General features: G+C 48.0%; 1 protein-coding gene across 1 annotated transcript in view; it reads right to left on the bottom strand.

The window, feature by feature from the left end:
* Nucleotides 1–810: 810 nt before the first annotated feature.
* The window catches only part of CUEDC2 (CUE domain containing 2), a 46158-nt gene continuing 30560 nt past the window's right edge, over nt 811–16408 (bottom strand). The window contains exons 7-8 of the mRNA XM_082268495.1: nt 10983–11043; nt 811–1074 (exon numbers count right to left, since the gene is read on the bottom strand). Of these exons, the coding sequence (XP_082124621.1) occupies nt 928–1074; nt 10983–11043 (208 nt within the window). The 3' untranslated portion in view covers nt 811–927. The remainder of the gene's footprint in view (nt 1075–10982; nt 11044–16408) is intronic.

The raw sequence follows: 16408 nt of genomic DNA, 5'->3' as shown, positions 1-16408 counted from the left end.
TTGCATCTTAAAAAGGGTCATTTATTTATTTTTACAATTCTATGCATTTTGCTTATACAATTTTTGATGTAGCAGATGAAAAGTTGTCATGTCCGAGACCCGACAATTTAAAGGGCAAATTATCAGACAGAACGAATTACGAATTGCATAAAAATGTGTTTCTGTTCTTTGTTCTCTTATGGTATTTAAATAAAGGGTATTCAAAAATTATTCTAATCATCCAGTCTATGTGCAGTCTTATGAAGGGAAATAAAAACATTAAAAAGGCACATACAGTATTTAAAAAATAAATATATAAAAATAAAAAAATGGTACAGAGGGAGTGGTGTGAAATATAGGAAAGGTCTCCATACTTAACTTATATAAATGGTAATGTTACAGAACACTTTCTATTGGAGGTTTCTGTATCTTATCCACATTTTTCATACAAACAGCTAATCTGTACACTGTAGCAATTCTTATCCAAAATACACTGACTTTTGCTCTTTGTCTCTATCCTGTGTGACAGCGCTGGCAGAGGACAGACTTCATAACAGTACAGCTCAGTTGCCAAGATGTTCCAGTTACACATCTATTGCCATTTGTGGTTTGGCAAGTATGGGAGCAGCAAAATTATACATATGCCAAAAAGCAAAAAAAAAAAAAAATACCTGCAAACAAAAAATTGACAATATTAAAATAGATACATCTGTGGTATATTTATATACGTGTGCTTTGTCACTCTTTCCCTGATGTTGTGTATTGCTTATTTTAGGAAGAGAACACCTGCTCCTCACCCATAGTATACAATGAATCATTATAAAAAAAAAAAAAAAAATTGTAGCATACAGTGCAGTTCTCTGGAGCTGCCAGAACAGGGTTTCTACCTATCCAGTGCACATAATTCAGGTTAGACGTAGCCAGAAAAGGTTTCAGTGACTTCAGCTGTCAGTGGAACTTGTACTTCCTAGCAGGTTTGAGATTTATGTAGGTTTTCTTCATCTCTTCGCTCTCAGGCTTCTTCATATCCTTGTAACGTTCCCCCTTTGTGCTCACTACCTGATTGTCAATGTATCGAACCATTTTCTTTGGGGCCTGTAATTACAAGAGTAGAAAGCTGTTGCAAAATCTAGAATATGTAATTAGAAGGTTTATACTGGAAAACATTCAAGTTTGAAAAGACAGAATAAAGACTGAGGGTTAAAAAAGCCTTCTACTGAAATTACTGTCAGACAACACAGGCCTGACATGCAGCTGAACCAATCAGACTGCTTTAGTGGCCCAAAAGGACAGTGACCATGGATTGGGATTGCAGTTGGTGAAGTCATGCCCAGGAAACAAACTGAAGTAAGAATTTTAAACAGGGATCTAATGGGTCATAAAAAAAGATCCATCTGCTGCTAAAGGTTTAAACTTAGACCTCATGGTGCCTAGTCTATAACTCCAAATCTAATCTAACTTTTGGAGAAATTTTGCTTTAGGCTCCATTCACACTTGTGTTACACTTTGGAGTGCAACTATGGATTGGTGCGACTTGGATGTGACTTGTCCCTCTGCAAAGTCGGAGCCACTGTTGCATGTAAAACATTTAGGTATGACTTTCATGCAACTTTTGAGGGTTAAGAAAGTCTACGGCCCGCAACTTGCATGAAAGTCGGACCAAAGTAGTGCATAAACTATTATTAGGTCACACATATATGAATGGGTATGATTGGAAAACATGGAGTACAACTTGTCATAGGACTTTAATGTCCAAAGTCACATTACAAGTTGCACAAGTGTGAACAGATTGTTAGAGTAGAACTAAGGGCAAAACAACCCTCTGGTGCCACCTCATTGGTTTTCCCCTTGGGTCACCTTCCACTACTCATGTGTCAGACACTGAGCAGTGATCACCATTTGAAGGCGCTATGTTTCATCAAGTTCCAAGGTGGTTTGGAAGTCCCTTTTTAGAACATCAACATGTAGGGGGGTGGTGGAGGAACCCCCCCCCCCCCCCCCGCCTTTCTAGGGAGTGCTTTGATACAATTTACGCATCTGTTTTTAGTATAAGGTTCTGTTGTTGGAAGCATCCTGATGAAGTGAAAGTATTCACAAAACGTGTCAAGGTAGAAGATGCATTCCTCTCCTATATTGCAATCATCTTGGTTATGTAAAGCATGTACTTGAAAATATACCAGCTTGATGTACATTATATGTTGTTACGTGTAACCCATTTGCTCGGTATGCCAAACATTTTTGTGTGTACTTCATACATTTATGTGTAATTGATATTTAATGACCTTTATATTAGGCCTCATTTAAAGTCCCATGGGTGAATATTGGTTGTGTGTATGTTTATGGGGATGGAGGTAGGATAGATCACCTAGTCACAGTTCTTTTCTACAATAAGGGCACATTTTTCAGATTGGGTAGAGAGATGGATAGTTACAGTGCATCTGGAAAGTATTCACAGCGTTTTACTTTTTCCACATTTTATACGTTACGTTACAGCCTTATTCCAAAATGGATTAAATTCATTATTTTCCTAAAAATTCTACAAGCAATACCCCGTAATGACAACGTGAAAGAATTTTGTTTGAAATCTTTATAAAATGTATTAAAAATAAAAAAACAAAAAAAAAATCCCATGTTCATTAAGTATTTACAGCCTTTGCTCAATACTTTGTTGAATCACCTTTGGCACGAATAACAGCCTCAAGTCTTTTTGAGTATGATGCTACAAGCTTGGCACACCTATTTTTGGGCAGTTTCTCCCATTCTTCTTTGTAGGGCCTCTCAAGCTCCATCAGGTTGGATGGGGAGCATCGGTGCACAGTAATTTTCAGATCTCTCCAGAGATGTTCAATTGGGTTCAAGTCTGGGCTCTGGCTGGGTCACTAAAGGACATTGACAGTTGTCCTGTAGCCACTCCTTTGTTATCTTAGCTGTGTGCTTAGGGTCGTTGTCAGGTTGTAGGATGAACCTTCGGCCCAGTCTGAGGTCCAGAGTGTTCTTTCTTGAGCAGGTTTTTATCAAGGATATCTCTGTACATTGCTGCATTCATCTTTCCCTCGATCCTGACTAGTCTCCCAGTGCCTGCTGCTGAAAAACATCCTCACAGCATGATGCTGCCACCCCCATGCTTCACTGTAGGGATGGTATTGGCCAGGTGATGAGCGTTGCTTGGTTTCCTCCAGACATGACGCTTGCCATTCAGGCCAAAGAGTTCAATCTTTGTTTCATCAGATCAAAGAATTTTGTTTCTCATGGTCAGAGTCCTTCAGGTGCCTTTTGGCAAACTCCAGGCAGGCTGTAATGTGCCTTTTACTGGAGGAGTGGCTTCCCTCTGGCCACTCTACCATACAGGCCTGATGGTGGAGTGCTGCAGAGATGGTTGTTCTTCTGAAAGGTTCTCCTCTCTTCACAGAGAAATGATAAAGATCTGTCAGAGTGACCATCGGGTTCTTGTTCACCTCCATGACTAAGGCCCTTCTCCCCCGATCACTCAGTTTAGCTGGGCCGCCCGCTCTAGGAAGAGTCCTGGTGGTTACAAACTTCCTCCATTTAGGGATGATGGAGGCCACTGTGCTCATTGGGACCTTAAATGCTGCAGAAAACTCTGTACTCTTTCCCAGATCTGTACCTTGATACAATCCTGTCTTACAGACAATTCCTTAAACTTCATGGCTTGGTTTGTGCTCTGACATGCACTGTTAACTCTAAGACCTTATATAAACAGGTGTGTGCCTTTCCAAATCCTGTCCAATCAACTGAATGTACCACAGGTGGACTCCAATCAAGTTGTAGAAACATCTCAAGGATCATCAGTGAAAACAGGATGCACCATAGCTCAATTTTGAGCATAATGGCAAAGGCTATGAATACTTATGCACATGTGATTTTATTTTCGTTTTTTTTATTAAGAAATTTACAAAGATTTCAAAACAAACTTCTTTCAGGTTTTCATTATGGGGTATTGTTTGTAGAATTTTGAGGAAAATAACGGAATTTTTGTAAAATCTTACCTGTAAAATTCCTTTCTCTGAGTCCTCCGACAGTCACCGCCTCTTCATATTCGTCACTATGGGGTAATTGACCTTTTCTCCGTAGGAGTAGCTAGGCAACAGAATATGTTAACAAAGCTTTTAGCATATCCCACCCCCAGGGGGTGGTCCTCTCAGTCAATACCCTCCTGCTTCCTGCATTCCTACCTCAGTTTCAGTAGCATAGCAGTAGAGTACATAAACCCCAAAAGAGGGGCGGGGGCGGCGACTGTCGGAGGACTCAGAGAAAGGAATTTTACAGGTAAGATTTTACAAAAATTCCGTTTTCTCTTACGTCCTCCGACAGTCGCCGCCTCTTCATATTCGTCACTATGGGGACGTCCCAAAGCAGTGTAGACATGAGGGGTGGGAAACGCAGCCGCGCCTAAGGCAACGCAGTACCCACAGCAGAAAAAAAGGAACCTTACCAAAGGAAGGAAACCAGCTGGGCAACATGAAAAAAACTTGCTCAACAGGAGCAACAACCCAGGAAAAACAAATAACCTGGGGATAAAAACATCCCAAACAGCCAAAAGGCCCAAAAATAAGGGACCCTAAGGCACTGCCGCACTAAGAACTTTGCGGCCAAAGGAAGCATCTGCCGATGCCTGAACATCCACTTTGTAGAATTTCGAGAAGGTGTGAACGGAAGACCAAGTCGCCGCCTTACACACCTGGGCCACAGAAGCCCGATGATGACAGGCCCAGGACGTACTCAGAGATCTGGTAGAGTGTGCCTTCACAGGCATGGGGGGAACTTTTCCCTTCAAAGCATATGCCTGTTCAATGGTCTGTCTGATCCATTTGGCGATGGTAGAAGCCGACGCCGCCATGCCCTTCCGAGGTCCCTCCGGAAGGACAAATAGAGAATCCGTCTTGCGAAAGGATTTAGTCGACGACAGGTAAACCCTGATCGCCCGAACAACATCCAAGGAATGTAAAGCCACCTCCTTTGGATGTTTAGGCTTCGCGCAAAGCGAAGGTAAAACAATGTCCTCATTGAGATGAAATTCCGAAATCCTTTTCGGAAGAAAAGACGGGTTAGGTCGCAAGACCACCTTATCCAAGTGAATCACCAAATACGGAGAACTGCAGGACAAGGCTGCCAGCTCCGATACTCTGCGAGCCGAAGTGATCGCCACCAAAAAGGCGACCTTCTTGGACAACATAGACAACGAGATCTCCCTGATCTGTTCAAAAGGAGCATGTTGCAACACGGACAGAACAAGGTTCAAGTCCCATGGAGGCAAAGGCTCCCTCCTCGGAGGGACCAGGTGTCGCACCCCTTGAACAAAGGTGCTAACCAAGGAATTAGACGCCACAGGGCGTTGAAAAAGAACGGCCAGCGCAGAAATCTGACCCTTAATCGTGGCCAACGCCAAACGCTGGTCCACGCCCGTTTGAAGGAAAGCCAACACTCTAGACACAGAGTATGAGCGAGGGGAAAACCCCCTGGACTCACACCAGGCAAAATAGGCCTTCCAAGTACGGTAGTAAACCTTCCCCGAAGAGGTCTTTCTAGCCTTAATCAAAGTGTGAATGACCTCAGGGGAGAGACCCCTATCCTTCAGGACCTCGGTTTCAACAGCCAGGCCGTCAAAGCCTGCGACTGTAAAGTAGGATGGAAGATCGGCCCTTGAGACAGGAGACCTTCTCGAAGAGGCAGACGCCACGGAGCGTCTACCGCCAGATTCACGAGATCTGCGTACCAAGACCGGCGAGGCCAGTCTGGCGCCACCAGAATCACCGTGCGCGGTTCCGAGACCAACCTGCGAAGGAACCTGGATAGCAGCTGAATTGGTGGAAATGCATACATCAGTCGATACTGATGCCAAGGAGCCACTAACGCGTCTGACACGTCTGCCCGAGGATCGCGCGTTCTTGCCACGAACCTTTCCACCTTGTTGTTTAGACGAGACGCGAACAGGTCCACATCCGGTGAACCCCACTTCGCGCACAACATCTGGAAGACATCCGGGTGAAGGGACCATTCCCCCTGGTCCAGGGTCTGGCGACTCAGATAATCCGCCTGCCAGTTTTCCACCCCCGGAATGTGAACCGCCGTTATCGCCGGGACGTGCGTCTCGGCCCAAGACAGAATGTCGGCCACCTCCCGAGCCGCTCGGGCACTCCTGGTGCCCCCTTGGTGGTTGATGTAGGCCACCGCCGTGGCATTGTCTGTCTGCACCCGAACCGGACGGCCCTGCAGCCTGTCCGTCCAACGTCGAAGGCAGAGATTTTTCGCTCGCAATTCCAGAATGTTGATCGGAAGGGAGGATTCCCCCTCCGACCAAGTACCCTGGGCGGACAGAACGCCCAGAACACCACCCCAGCCCGACAGGCTGGCATCCGTGGTGATCACCGTCCACGATAAAAGGTGAAAAGACTTGCCCCCCGACACCACCGGGGACTGTAGCCACCACAGAAGATCCCTTCTGGTGCGATGGCTCAATGAAATCTGGAGATCCAGAGATTGCGGTCGCCCGTCCCACCTGGTCAGAATCTCCGCTTGGAGACCCCGCGTGTGAAACTGGGCGAAGGGAATCGCCTCGAAAGCCGAGACCATCAATCCCAGACACCTCATGCACGTCCGGAGGGACGAGCACTGAACGTCCCTGAGGGACCTGACTTCTTCCTGAAGTGTCCTGAGCTTGTCGTCCAGCAGGAAGACCCTCGCCTGAACAGAGTCCAGGATCATTCCCAGGTAGGGAAGACGAACCGACGGGCACAGCGTCGATTTTGGAAAGTTTATCGTCCAACCAAACTCCTGTAGAGTCTGCATCGTGACGGACAGGTCGTGCACCAGACCCTGACTGGTCGTAGACCGAACCAGAATGTCGTCCAGATACCCAGGGACCGAGATGCCCTGGGCTCTCAATAAAGCCAGAACCGGCGCAAGCACCTTGGTGAACACCCGCGGAGCCGAAGCGAGACCAAAGGGTAACGCCACGAATTGGTAATGATCCTCCGCAATGGCGGATCGAAGGTACCTCTGGTGACCCTCGAAAATGGGGATGTGAAGGTACGCATCCTTCAAATCGATGGAGGCCATGAATTCTCCCAGAACCAGGGCAGCCACCACTGATCGCAGAGATTCCATGCGAAACTTGCGAACCCGCACAAAGCGGTTCAGAGCTTTCAAGTCCAGAATTGGACGTACCTTGCCCTCCTTTCTGGGCACAGTGAACAGATTGGAATAGAAACCCCGAAATCTGTCCCGATGAGGCACCGGGACCACCACTCCCTGGGCCCGCAAGTCCCGCACCGCCAGGTGCAGATCCTGCAAGCGCTCCGGAGACAGCTGAAGATTTGAGGGAAAAAATCTGCTCGCCGGCCGAGAGAGAAACTCGATCTTGTATCCGGATCGAACGATCTCCTGAACCCACCTGTCCCGAACGCGGGCCAGCCAGGGTTGAAGAAAACCGAGCAAACGTCCCCCCACCCCAGAACTGGGTGAGGGCGCGCCTTCAGGCCGCATTGTTATGGCCAGCGGACCTGGACTGGCCGGACTTCTGCTTACCCGTCCACGGCTTCTTCTGGGAGCCTTGGCCTTTGAAGGGCTTGCCCTTATAGTATGACCGAAAGGCACGAAAGGACCCCTGAGAGGGCCTAAAGGAGGCAGTTTTCTTACCACGAACAACCTTAGACTTGTGAGTCTGGGGCAAGAGCGTGCTCTTACCCCCGGTAACACCCTTTATCAGAGTATCCAAGGAGTCGCCAAAAAGGCGAGATCCCGCATAGGGTAAATTAGCTAAAGTTTTGCGAGAAGCTTGGTCAACAGACCAACATTTTAGCCAAATCAGACGGCGTGTCAACACCGCCACGCTTTGGACACGCGCAGTCAAAGGGACTAAATCCAAGTCCGCATCACACAAATACATGACACCCTGATGAATTTGATCCACCATGGCCAATGTTGTCGGCGGGGCAGAGTCAGCCACCAGAATGCGCCTGAGCACCTGCGTCCAATCCGCGACAGCCTGGGCTGCCATAAGGGAAGCAAAAATAGGTTTCAGCATTGAACCAGTAACCGTATAAGTATGGCGGGCAAGAGACTCTAATCTCCTGTCCGTGGGGTCCCGGAACACCGGGGTATCCTCCGCCGGAATCGCAGTGGACTTATTCAAAACTGCCACCGCGTGATCCACCGGAGGTGGTACACACCAACGCTCATCAGTAGCGGGCGTATAGGGATAACGCAGCTTGAACCTACTCTGCACAGCAAAAGGCTTCTTTAAATTGCGCCATTGTTCATCAACAGCGCGCTGAATTTCCACAGAGCAAGGAAAAACCTGCGATGTTTTGCGTTTTCTTTGCGTCCCATAAGAGGACAGCAAGGCAGGAGGACATGGTTCATCCTGCAAATGTAGTGTTTGCTTGATAGAAGCAACCAACTCATCCATGAGTGCAAGCTCTTCAGACGAGCCAGGTGGAGAATTATCAACCACTTCTACCTCAGCCTCCCCCTCAGACCCCACAAGGTCTAGAGACGAACGGGACCCTGAGAAGGGCACCCCAGCCATAGCAGCCCCATCGCCCTCTGAATCAGAGGAAATTGACACTCTGGACCGTTTTGTGGATCGATCAGCCACCAGCATCTGCACCTGAGCAGCTAGGTTTGCCACAATAGTAGCCAAATCAGCCCCCTCGGGGGAAGCAGCAGCCCCTTGGCCCCCCACTAAAGTGGGAGGAAACTTGCTTTCCTGAGAATCCATGCCCCAGTGTTGTAAGAAAAAAGAGGAGTACTGCCCCTTTAAGATTGCGGCGAGCGTAGCCCACCGCACCCACTGAACACACTGACCCCCAAAGGGACAAGGAATACTAGGCAAGGAATACAGGAATAAGGGAAGATAAAATCTGGAGAGGTCACACAGGCTGCTGCACCGATCGCTGTCCTCAGAGCAAAAGGAAGTGATGCAAGACTGACCGCCCCTATAAAGCCTATGTAAGGCTACACAAACATGGCCGCCGGCTGATGGCTGCAGAGGCAGATACACTAACATGTGGCCCGCGCAATCGCCGCCAAAATGGCGGCGTTTGGCGCCAAAAACGTCCCGCTCACCACACAGGATCGGCCACCACAAGCTTGTTGTAAAAAAATGGCGGACCGCAGCAGCGGTCGCCGCACAGTATGCACACAACATGTCTCTGTCATCCACAGCATACAGCATGTCACACAGCCTGTTACACAGAGCAGAGTAGGAGAGCCCCCCTTGCAGCCCACAGAAAGCAGCTATCCTGACAGGGAGCTCAACATTATACACAGACATGCAGGGTCCCACAGTCCCAGACTGACACCCAAAACAGACAGGTCCCCACACAGAAATACACTTACCATCCGGATGGCGTGGGGAGCCCGCACAAGCGATCAAACCGCTGCACTAAGGACAGGGAGAGTCGCAGCCAGGACGCAGTGGAACTGCGGTGCGAAACCGCAAATGGCGTCCAGTGAGGTAGCCACCTCACCGCAGCATCCCTGCAGCGAACAGGGATGGGTCGTTCATATGTGCCAGGGAAACCTGAGCTGAACGCTCGATGGCAGGCTGGGAAGCCACTGGCCCTGAACCCCGGATAACCAGGGAGGCCAGCCCGAGGCCAGCCCGAGACCCAGCTCCGCACGATCATCTTCATCAGAAGAATCTAACTAGAGCCTGAAATGAACAGCTAAGTAAAAGAAAGAGAAAAACTCCATAAAAAAAAAAATCAAAAAGAGAAAAGAAGCTGAGACTGAAAAGCCCCAGCACGGGAACAGCCTAACTTACTCCTGAGCTAGACAAATGAAACTGAGGTAGGAATGCAGGAAGCAGGAGGGTATTGACTGAGGGGACCACCCCCTGGGGGTGGGATATGCTAAAAGCTTTGTTATTAACATATTCTGTTGCCTAGCTACTCCTACGGAGCAAAGGTCAATTACCCCATAGTGACGAATATAAAGAGGCGGCGACTGTCGGAGGACGTAAGAGAAAATTAATTTAATCAATTTTGGATTAAGGCTGTAACATAACAAAATGTGGTAAAAGTGAAGCACTGAATACTTTCTGGATGCACTGTATAACTCCTGCCAGTTTCTTTTTTGTCATCTCCCTTTGAGGAGATTTCCGCTCACTTCCTATCCTATAGCCAAAACAGAAAGTGAGAGGAGACCCCTCAAAGTGAGGCAATCCCTAGTTGTCACCAGGATCACCAGAACTAGTGTTCCAATTGGAATATTTTGTTACAAACAAGATAGGGACTGTAGGTTTGTTCTTAAGTTGAATTTGTTTGTAAGTTGGAAAAGATACATTTTTTAAGTGTAGCCCCAGCCAAAAGAATCATTTTTAAGTTTTTTAGATAGCATAGGGAAGGGTTAACATCTCTGTACCATTTTGTTTTGCTGTCTGTACCCCTGTTCAGAAGGTTTCACCTCACTTTCTGTCCCTATGAGAACTAGATTTTGAAAAATGTGGGTTGTTGTGGAAACAAGGATTAGTAAAAAAAAAAAAAAAAAAAAAGCTTCAGTGGAGACACATTGTTCCCATGAGAACTCTTGCAGGAGTGAATGTCCCCTCCTGGGCTAGATTTCTCCTCACTTCCTCTTTTCTCCCTCTGTTTGTAAGTAGGAGTAGTTTGTAAGTCGGATGTTTGTAACCCGGGGACCGCCTGTATTGCTTTTACGGGGACAACCCAAAATTTTTTATTTTTTTTTTTAACTTTCACTTTTGAGGACAATAGAAAAAAGGACAAATAAATAGAGAGGATGAATCTCACAGGCAGCTATACAAATCCAACAGGTGTTTTATTCTCGCTACACACCATCGAAAAAAAAAAATTTCCTTTAGTTATACTTTAAGTTTCAGTAAGCATACCATGCAAGTGCCCAGTACATGAGGCCAGTGGTGGTGCACTCTCCTGCAAATATGCATACAGGTGTGTTCAGACTATACAGCAGGAATTACCCAGGGAAGATCTAGGTTTCAGTTCAGCAAAGTATTCACATACCTCCTTTGGCATTAGTGGTCTGTGAGTCTTTTTATCCTCGTCATTGTCAACTAACATGTATCTAAAGTTAAAAATTAAAAAAAAAAAAACAATTTAACAAAAAAACAAAAACAAAGGTTAGTAGATTTTCTCTGCTACTATAGTTGACAAATACTTGCCTTGCAAATTCTCAATCTATACGCACCCCTCAAAATTTTAAGCCATTGTAAAAGATATATATTAGTTTTAATAAACATGATTTACTTGCCTGCTCTGTGCAATGGTATTGCACAGAGTGGCCCCAAACCTCTTTCTTGGGTAACCCTGCCAGCGCTGTCTGCTCCTCCTAGTCTCTGTCTGTCCCCATATCAAAACACTTGCTATGCAGATGTATGGCACCACCCCTAACAGGATTTGATTGACAGCAGCAAGAGCCAATGGCAGGCACATCGCTGGATCAAGAATAAGACTGTACTGTGCACTTCTGTGATCCAAAATCAGCCGACAATGGGCTAAAGTCTGCTGTCGGGTGACATCACAGACTTGTTCTGGTCTCTGAGAGGATACCAACAATAATGTCAGGATCTGCCCAGATTCCTGACCGGCAGCTGGCTCAGCCTCTCAACGTGCTCCCACCCCCTCTCGTACTCGGTGCTCTCATGAGCGCTGGAGGGGCAGAGCACAGAGCGTTCACCGATAGTCACCATTGAGTGAACTGAGCAATCTGTGGGCACATGATCGCTCAGTTTTTGGGTTTAGAGGCGGCAGCGACCAATGCTGCATTAGGTAGGTAAGTATCTGTTTTTTTTTTTGGGGGGCTTTAGGGAATGCAATACTGTAACACACGTCTTGCCTTTACAACCAACCACTTTAGAGCGGTTTTTCACGCTGTTTGAAAATAAATAAATAAAATTAAAAGCAAGTTCATATGTTTTTCAAAGTACAGTGGCATACACAGGGGAAGATCTGATGGATAGGTGGTACTTATGGGCACTGATAGGTGGCACTGATGGATCAAACACAGAGGGGTGGGTCCTGTGTACCTTAATGGTCCCCCAAAAAAAAAGATTTTAAAGTGAGCACAATAATGGGATTTTTAACTTACTGTAAAATCCATTTCTCTGATGTTCATTTACGGACACAGCTCATGTCATTCTTGACCATTGGATTATGCTGCCTTCTACAGGAGTAGGACACTAGGCAGGAAAAAGGCTCTGGCTACACCCATAGGCAGTCCCAGGGGGTATACTCCCTTTTCCTGCTATAGTCACCAGTGGCGGCTGGTCAATAGGGGGCGCAGCCCCCCCAAGGCTAGTCACTGTGTAAAATCAGCATAAAAAAAGTGTACCTTTAATATGGCAACGGGGCGCCGGACACATTGCTGGCTATGGGAGGGGTGGGGGCTTTGGCATCATGTGCCTCTTTACTTGTAAGGTGATTGGCAGCCTTTTAGAGTGTCCTCGGGTCGCAGAGCGATGCGCCCCGAACACACCCACTCTCTGTCTGCCGTCTTGTGATTGGTCCAGCCTGGCAGCATAGCACCAGGCTGGACCGTGAAATGCTGCATCCAAGTAGTGGGTAGCCTGCAGGTAAGTTGACATTCAGCAGATAGTGAGGCTTGCCAGAGCCGCTCAGTGTGTGCGACACTGTCAGGTAATATAACTGCTTGCAGGGAGAAAGACCAGCTGTCAAAACTCAGCGGTGATGTCGGGGGTGGGCGGGACCGAACAGCTATCAAACACCAGCCAATGAGATGGGGTCTAGGCGACCGCTTCGTTTATGTGGCCCCAACTCTTAAGCAGCCCAATCATTGGCTGGTGTTTGACAGCTGCTCGATCCCGCCCACCCCCAACATCACCGGTGAGTTTGGACAGCTGGTTCTCCATGCAAGCAGTTACATTACATGACAGTGTCACATACACTGAGTGGCTCTTGCAAGCCTCACTATCTACTGAATGTGAAACTCCCCCTCTCCCTTGTTAGTGTCCATAAGTGGTGCCTATCAGTGCCGAATACTGTCACCTATCAGTGCCCACCAGTGCCCCCTAATCAGTGCCCATCAGTACCACCTATCAGTGCCCACCAGTGCCGCCTCATCAGTGCCCATCAGTACCACTTATTGCCCACCAGTGCCGCCTCATCAGTGCCCATCAGTACTCCCCATCAATGCCCACCAGTGCCACCTCATCAGTGACCATCAGTACCACCTATCAGTGACCATCAGTGCCACCTATCAGTGACCATCAGTGCCACCTATCAGTGCCCATCAGTGCCACCTATCAGTGCCCATCAGTGCCACCTATCAGTGCCCATCAGTACCACTTAGTGCCCACCAGTGCCACCTCATCAGTGCCCATCAGTACCGCCTACCAGTGCCACCTCATCAGTGCCCATCAGTACCACCTATCAGTGCCCACCAGTGCCACCTCATCAGTGCCCACCAGTGCTGCCTCATCAGTGCCCACCAGTGCCACTTATCAGTGCCCACCAGTGCCACTTATCAGTGCCCATCAGTACCACCCATCAATGCCCACCAGTGCCACCTCATCAGTGCCCATCAGTACCACCTATCAGTGCCCATCAGTACCACCTATCAGTGCCCATCAGTACCACCTATCAGTGACCATCAGTACCACCTATCAGTGACCATCAGTACCACCTATCAGTGCCCACCAGTGCCACCTATCAGTGCCCATCAGTACCACTTAGTGCCCACCAGTGCTGCCTCATCAGTGCCCATCAGTATCACCTATCAGTGCCCACCAGTGCCGCATCAGTGCCAAGTAGTGCCACCTATCAGTGCCCACCAGTGCTGCCTCATCAGTGCCCGCCAGTACCACCCATCAGTGCCCACCAGTGCCGCCTCATCAGTGCCCATCTATCAGTGCTGCCTCATCGGTGCCCATCAGTACCACCTATCAGTGCCCACCAGTGCCACCTATCAGTGCCGCCTCATCAGTGCCCATCAGTACCACCTCATCAGTGCCCACCAGTGCCAACTCATCAGTGCCCACCAGTGCCAACTCATCAGTGCCCACCAGTACCACCTATCAATGCCCACCAGTGCCACCTTATCAGTGTCCATCAGTACCACCTATCAGTGCCCACCAGTGCCACCTATCAGTGCTGCCTCATCAGTGCCCATCAGTACCACCTCATTGCCCACCAGTGCCACCTCATCAGTGCCCATCAGTACCACCTATCAGTGACCAGCAGTGCTGCCTCTTGAGTGCCCATCAGTACCACCCATCAGTGACCACCAGGGCTGCCAATCAGTGCCCACCAGGGCTGCCAATCAGTGCCCATGAGGGCTGCCAATCAGTGCCCATGAGGGCTGCCAATCAGTGCCCATGAGGGCTGCCAATCAGTGCCACCTATCAGTGCTGCCAGTGCCACCTCATCAGTGCCTATCAGTACCACCTATCAGTGACCACCAGTGCCACCTCATCAGTGCTCATCAGTACCACCTATCAGTGCCCACCAGGGCTGCCAATCAGTGCCCACCAGGGCTGCCAATCAGTGCCCACCAGGGCTGCCAATCAGTGCCCATGAGGGCTGCCAATCAGTGCCCATGAGGGCTGCCAATCAGTGCCCATGAGGGCTGCCAATCAGTGCCCATGAGGGCTGCCAATCAGTGCCACCTATCAGTGCTGCCAGTGTCAATCAGTGCCACCTATCACTGCTGCCACTCATTGCCCAACAGTGCTGCCTATCAATGCCCATGAGTGCACGGAAGAAGGTGTATGGTGGAGAGGGCTGGAACTAACAGTTCTATCCTCCTTAGAATGCCGACTACCTCCAGAGCCGCCAGGACACTTCTTGTGTCCCCTTGGGGATTGACATAAGCCACGGCCATGGCATTGTTCGATTGAATGCGCACTGGGCATCCCTGAAGACGATCCGTCTAACGATCCAGACACAGTCTGATCGCTCAGAGTTCCAAGACATCGATTGGTAGTCTGGACTCTTCCAGCGTCAAGATCCCCTGAGCAGAATGCTTGCCGAGGATGCCTACCCAGCCGGACAGGCTGGCATCCATGTATAAAAATATATTAAATTAAAACCCGCGCTAAAATATATGTGAATCTGTGTTACCTGAAGCAGCTGTTCACTTAGGCAAAAGCTGAGATGGAATAAAACATTATAAAACACAGCGCTACCAGGAAAGTGATAAAAGTGATAGATATACTTCAATAAATAAATATTTATGATTGGATGCACCAGTTGCCAGTCTTGTATAAATAGATCTAGCCGTGAACAAGAAGTGATGTCTATGATAACGCCCATTATAGGCAGGTGAAACGCGTCGACATACTTCCTGCGGACGGCTTAACCACATGACGTCACTTCCGTCTACTCGTGGAACGCATGGCGGCTAGCGATCCCGGAAGTGGACGAAAGATATGTTTGATGTGGTGTTTTCTAACGCTGTCTGATACTTCTACTTTTGCGAGTAGCTTTTTAATGATATTGATTTAAATAAATTCTTGCGGGCTTCACTATGTCTGGCTCCTTCCCTCTTTTTTTAAGCATCTAACCAAGAGGGGGCTATTATCTAAAGTTGGAGGCTTGCTTGGTGGTGTGCTGATCCATCCATTCCCTGGGCCATCTTGGAGAACTTATTGCTTTTGAGGCTTGATTATTCCTAGCATCTGGTGAGTGGATCCCCAAAAGGGTAGTTTTGGAGCACTTATCACTGTGTGGAGCACTTCAAGCACTTTTTGTCCAGCACTTTATTTGGCAACTGTGAACTTGTATTTTTTGGACTGCACTTATTTTGCACAATTTCACTTTAGCATTTATTTGATGTATTGTGAAATTCCTTTTTATATATATTATTGATATATTTTTTTTTTTCATCATTAAGTGCACTTTATATTTTTACATATTTATTTATTGAAGGATTATATCTATCACTTTTATCACTTTCCTGGTAGCACTGTGTTTTATAATGTTTTAGGCTGGCATCCGTGGTGACCACTGTCCAATACAAGGGGAGGAAGGATTTTCCCAGCCGAAGTACCGGAGAGCGAAACCACCGTATCAGGGACTCCTTTGTTCCCGAATCATTCGGATCGAATTGTCCAGAGACTGCGGAGTCTTTTCCCACTTGGGCAGAATCTCCCTTTGCAGGGACCTCGTATGGAACTGTGCAAATGGAACTGCCTCGAATGTAGATACCATCAGACCCAGCATACGCATGCCAGGCCCGAGGGATGACCACTTGGACAGCAGGAGGCGAATTGCAGTCTACAATTTCTGGAGTTTGTCCAGAGGAAGGAGCAATCGGGCTGCGGCCCAGTCCAGAGCCAGGCCCAAACAGTCCAGCTTTGTGAACGAAACCAGGGCAGACTTCTGAAAATTCAGAATCCAGCCCAACTCCCACAGAGTTTGTATTGTGACCTCCAGGTTCTCCAGCAGAGCAGAGGGAGATTCTGCTCGCAGAA

The sequence above is a fragment of the Pelophylax lessonae genome, assembly GCF_965119305.1.
Source record: "Pelophylax lessonae genome assembly, chromosome: 9".
Lineage (NCBI taxonomy): Eukaryota > Metazoa > Chordata > Amphibia > Anura > Ranidae > Pelophylax > Pelophylax lessonae.
Note: the sequence above shows the minus strand (reverse complement) of the source record. Positions and strands in the feature narration are given on the sequence as shown.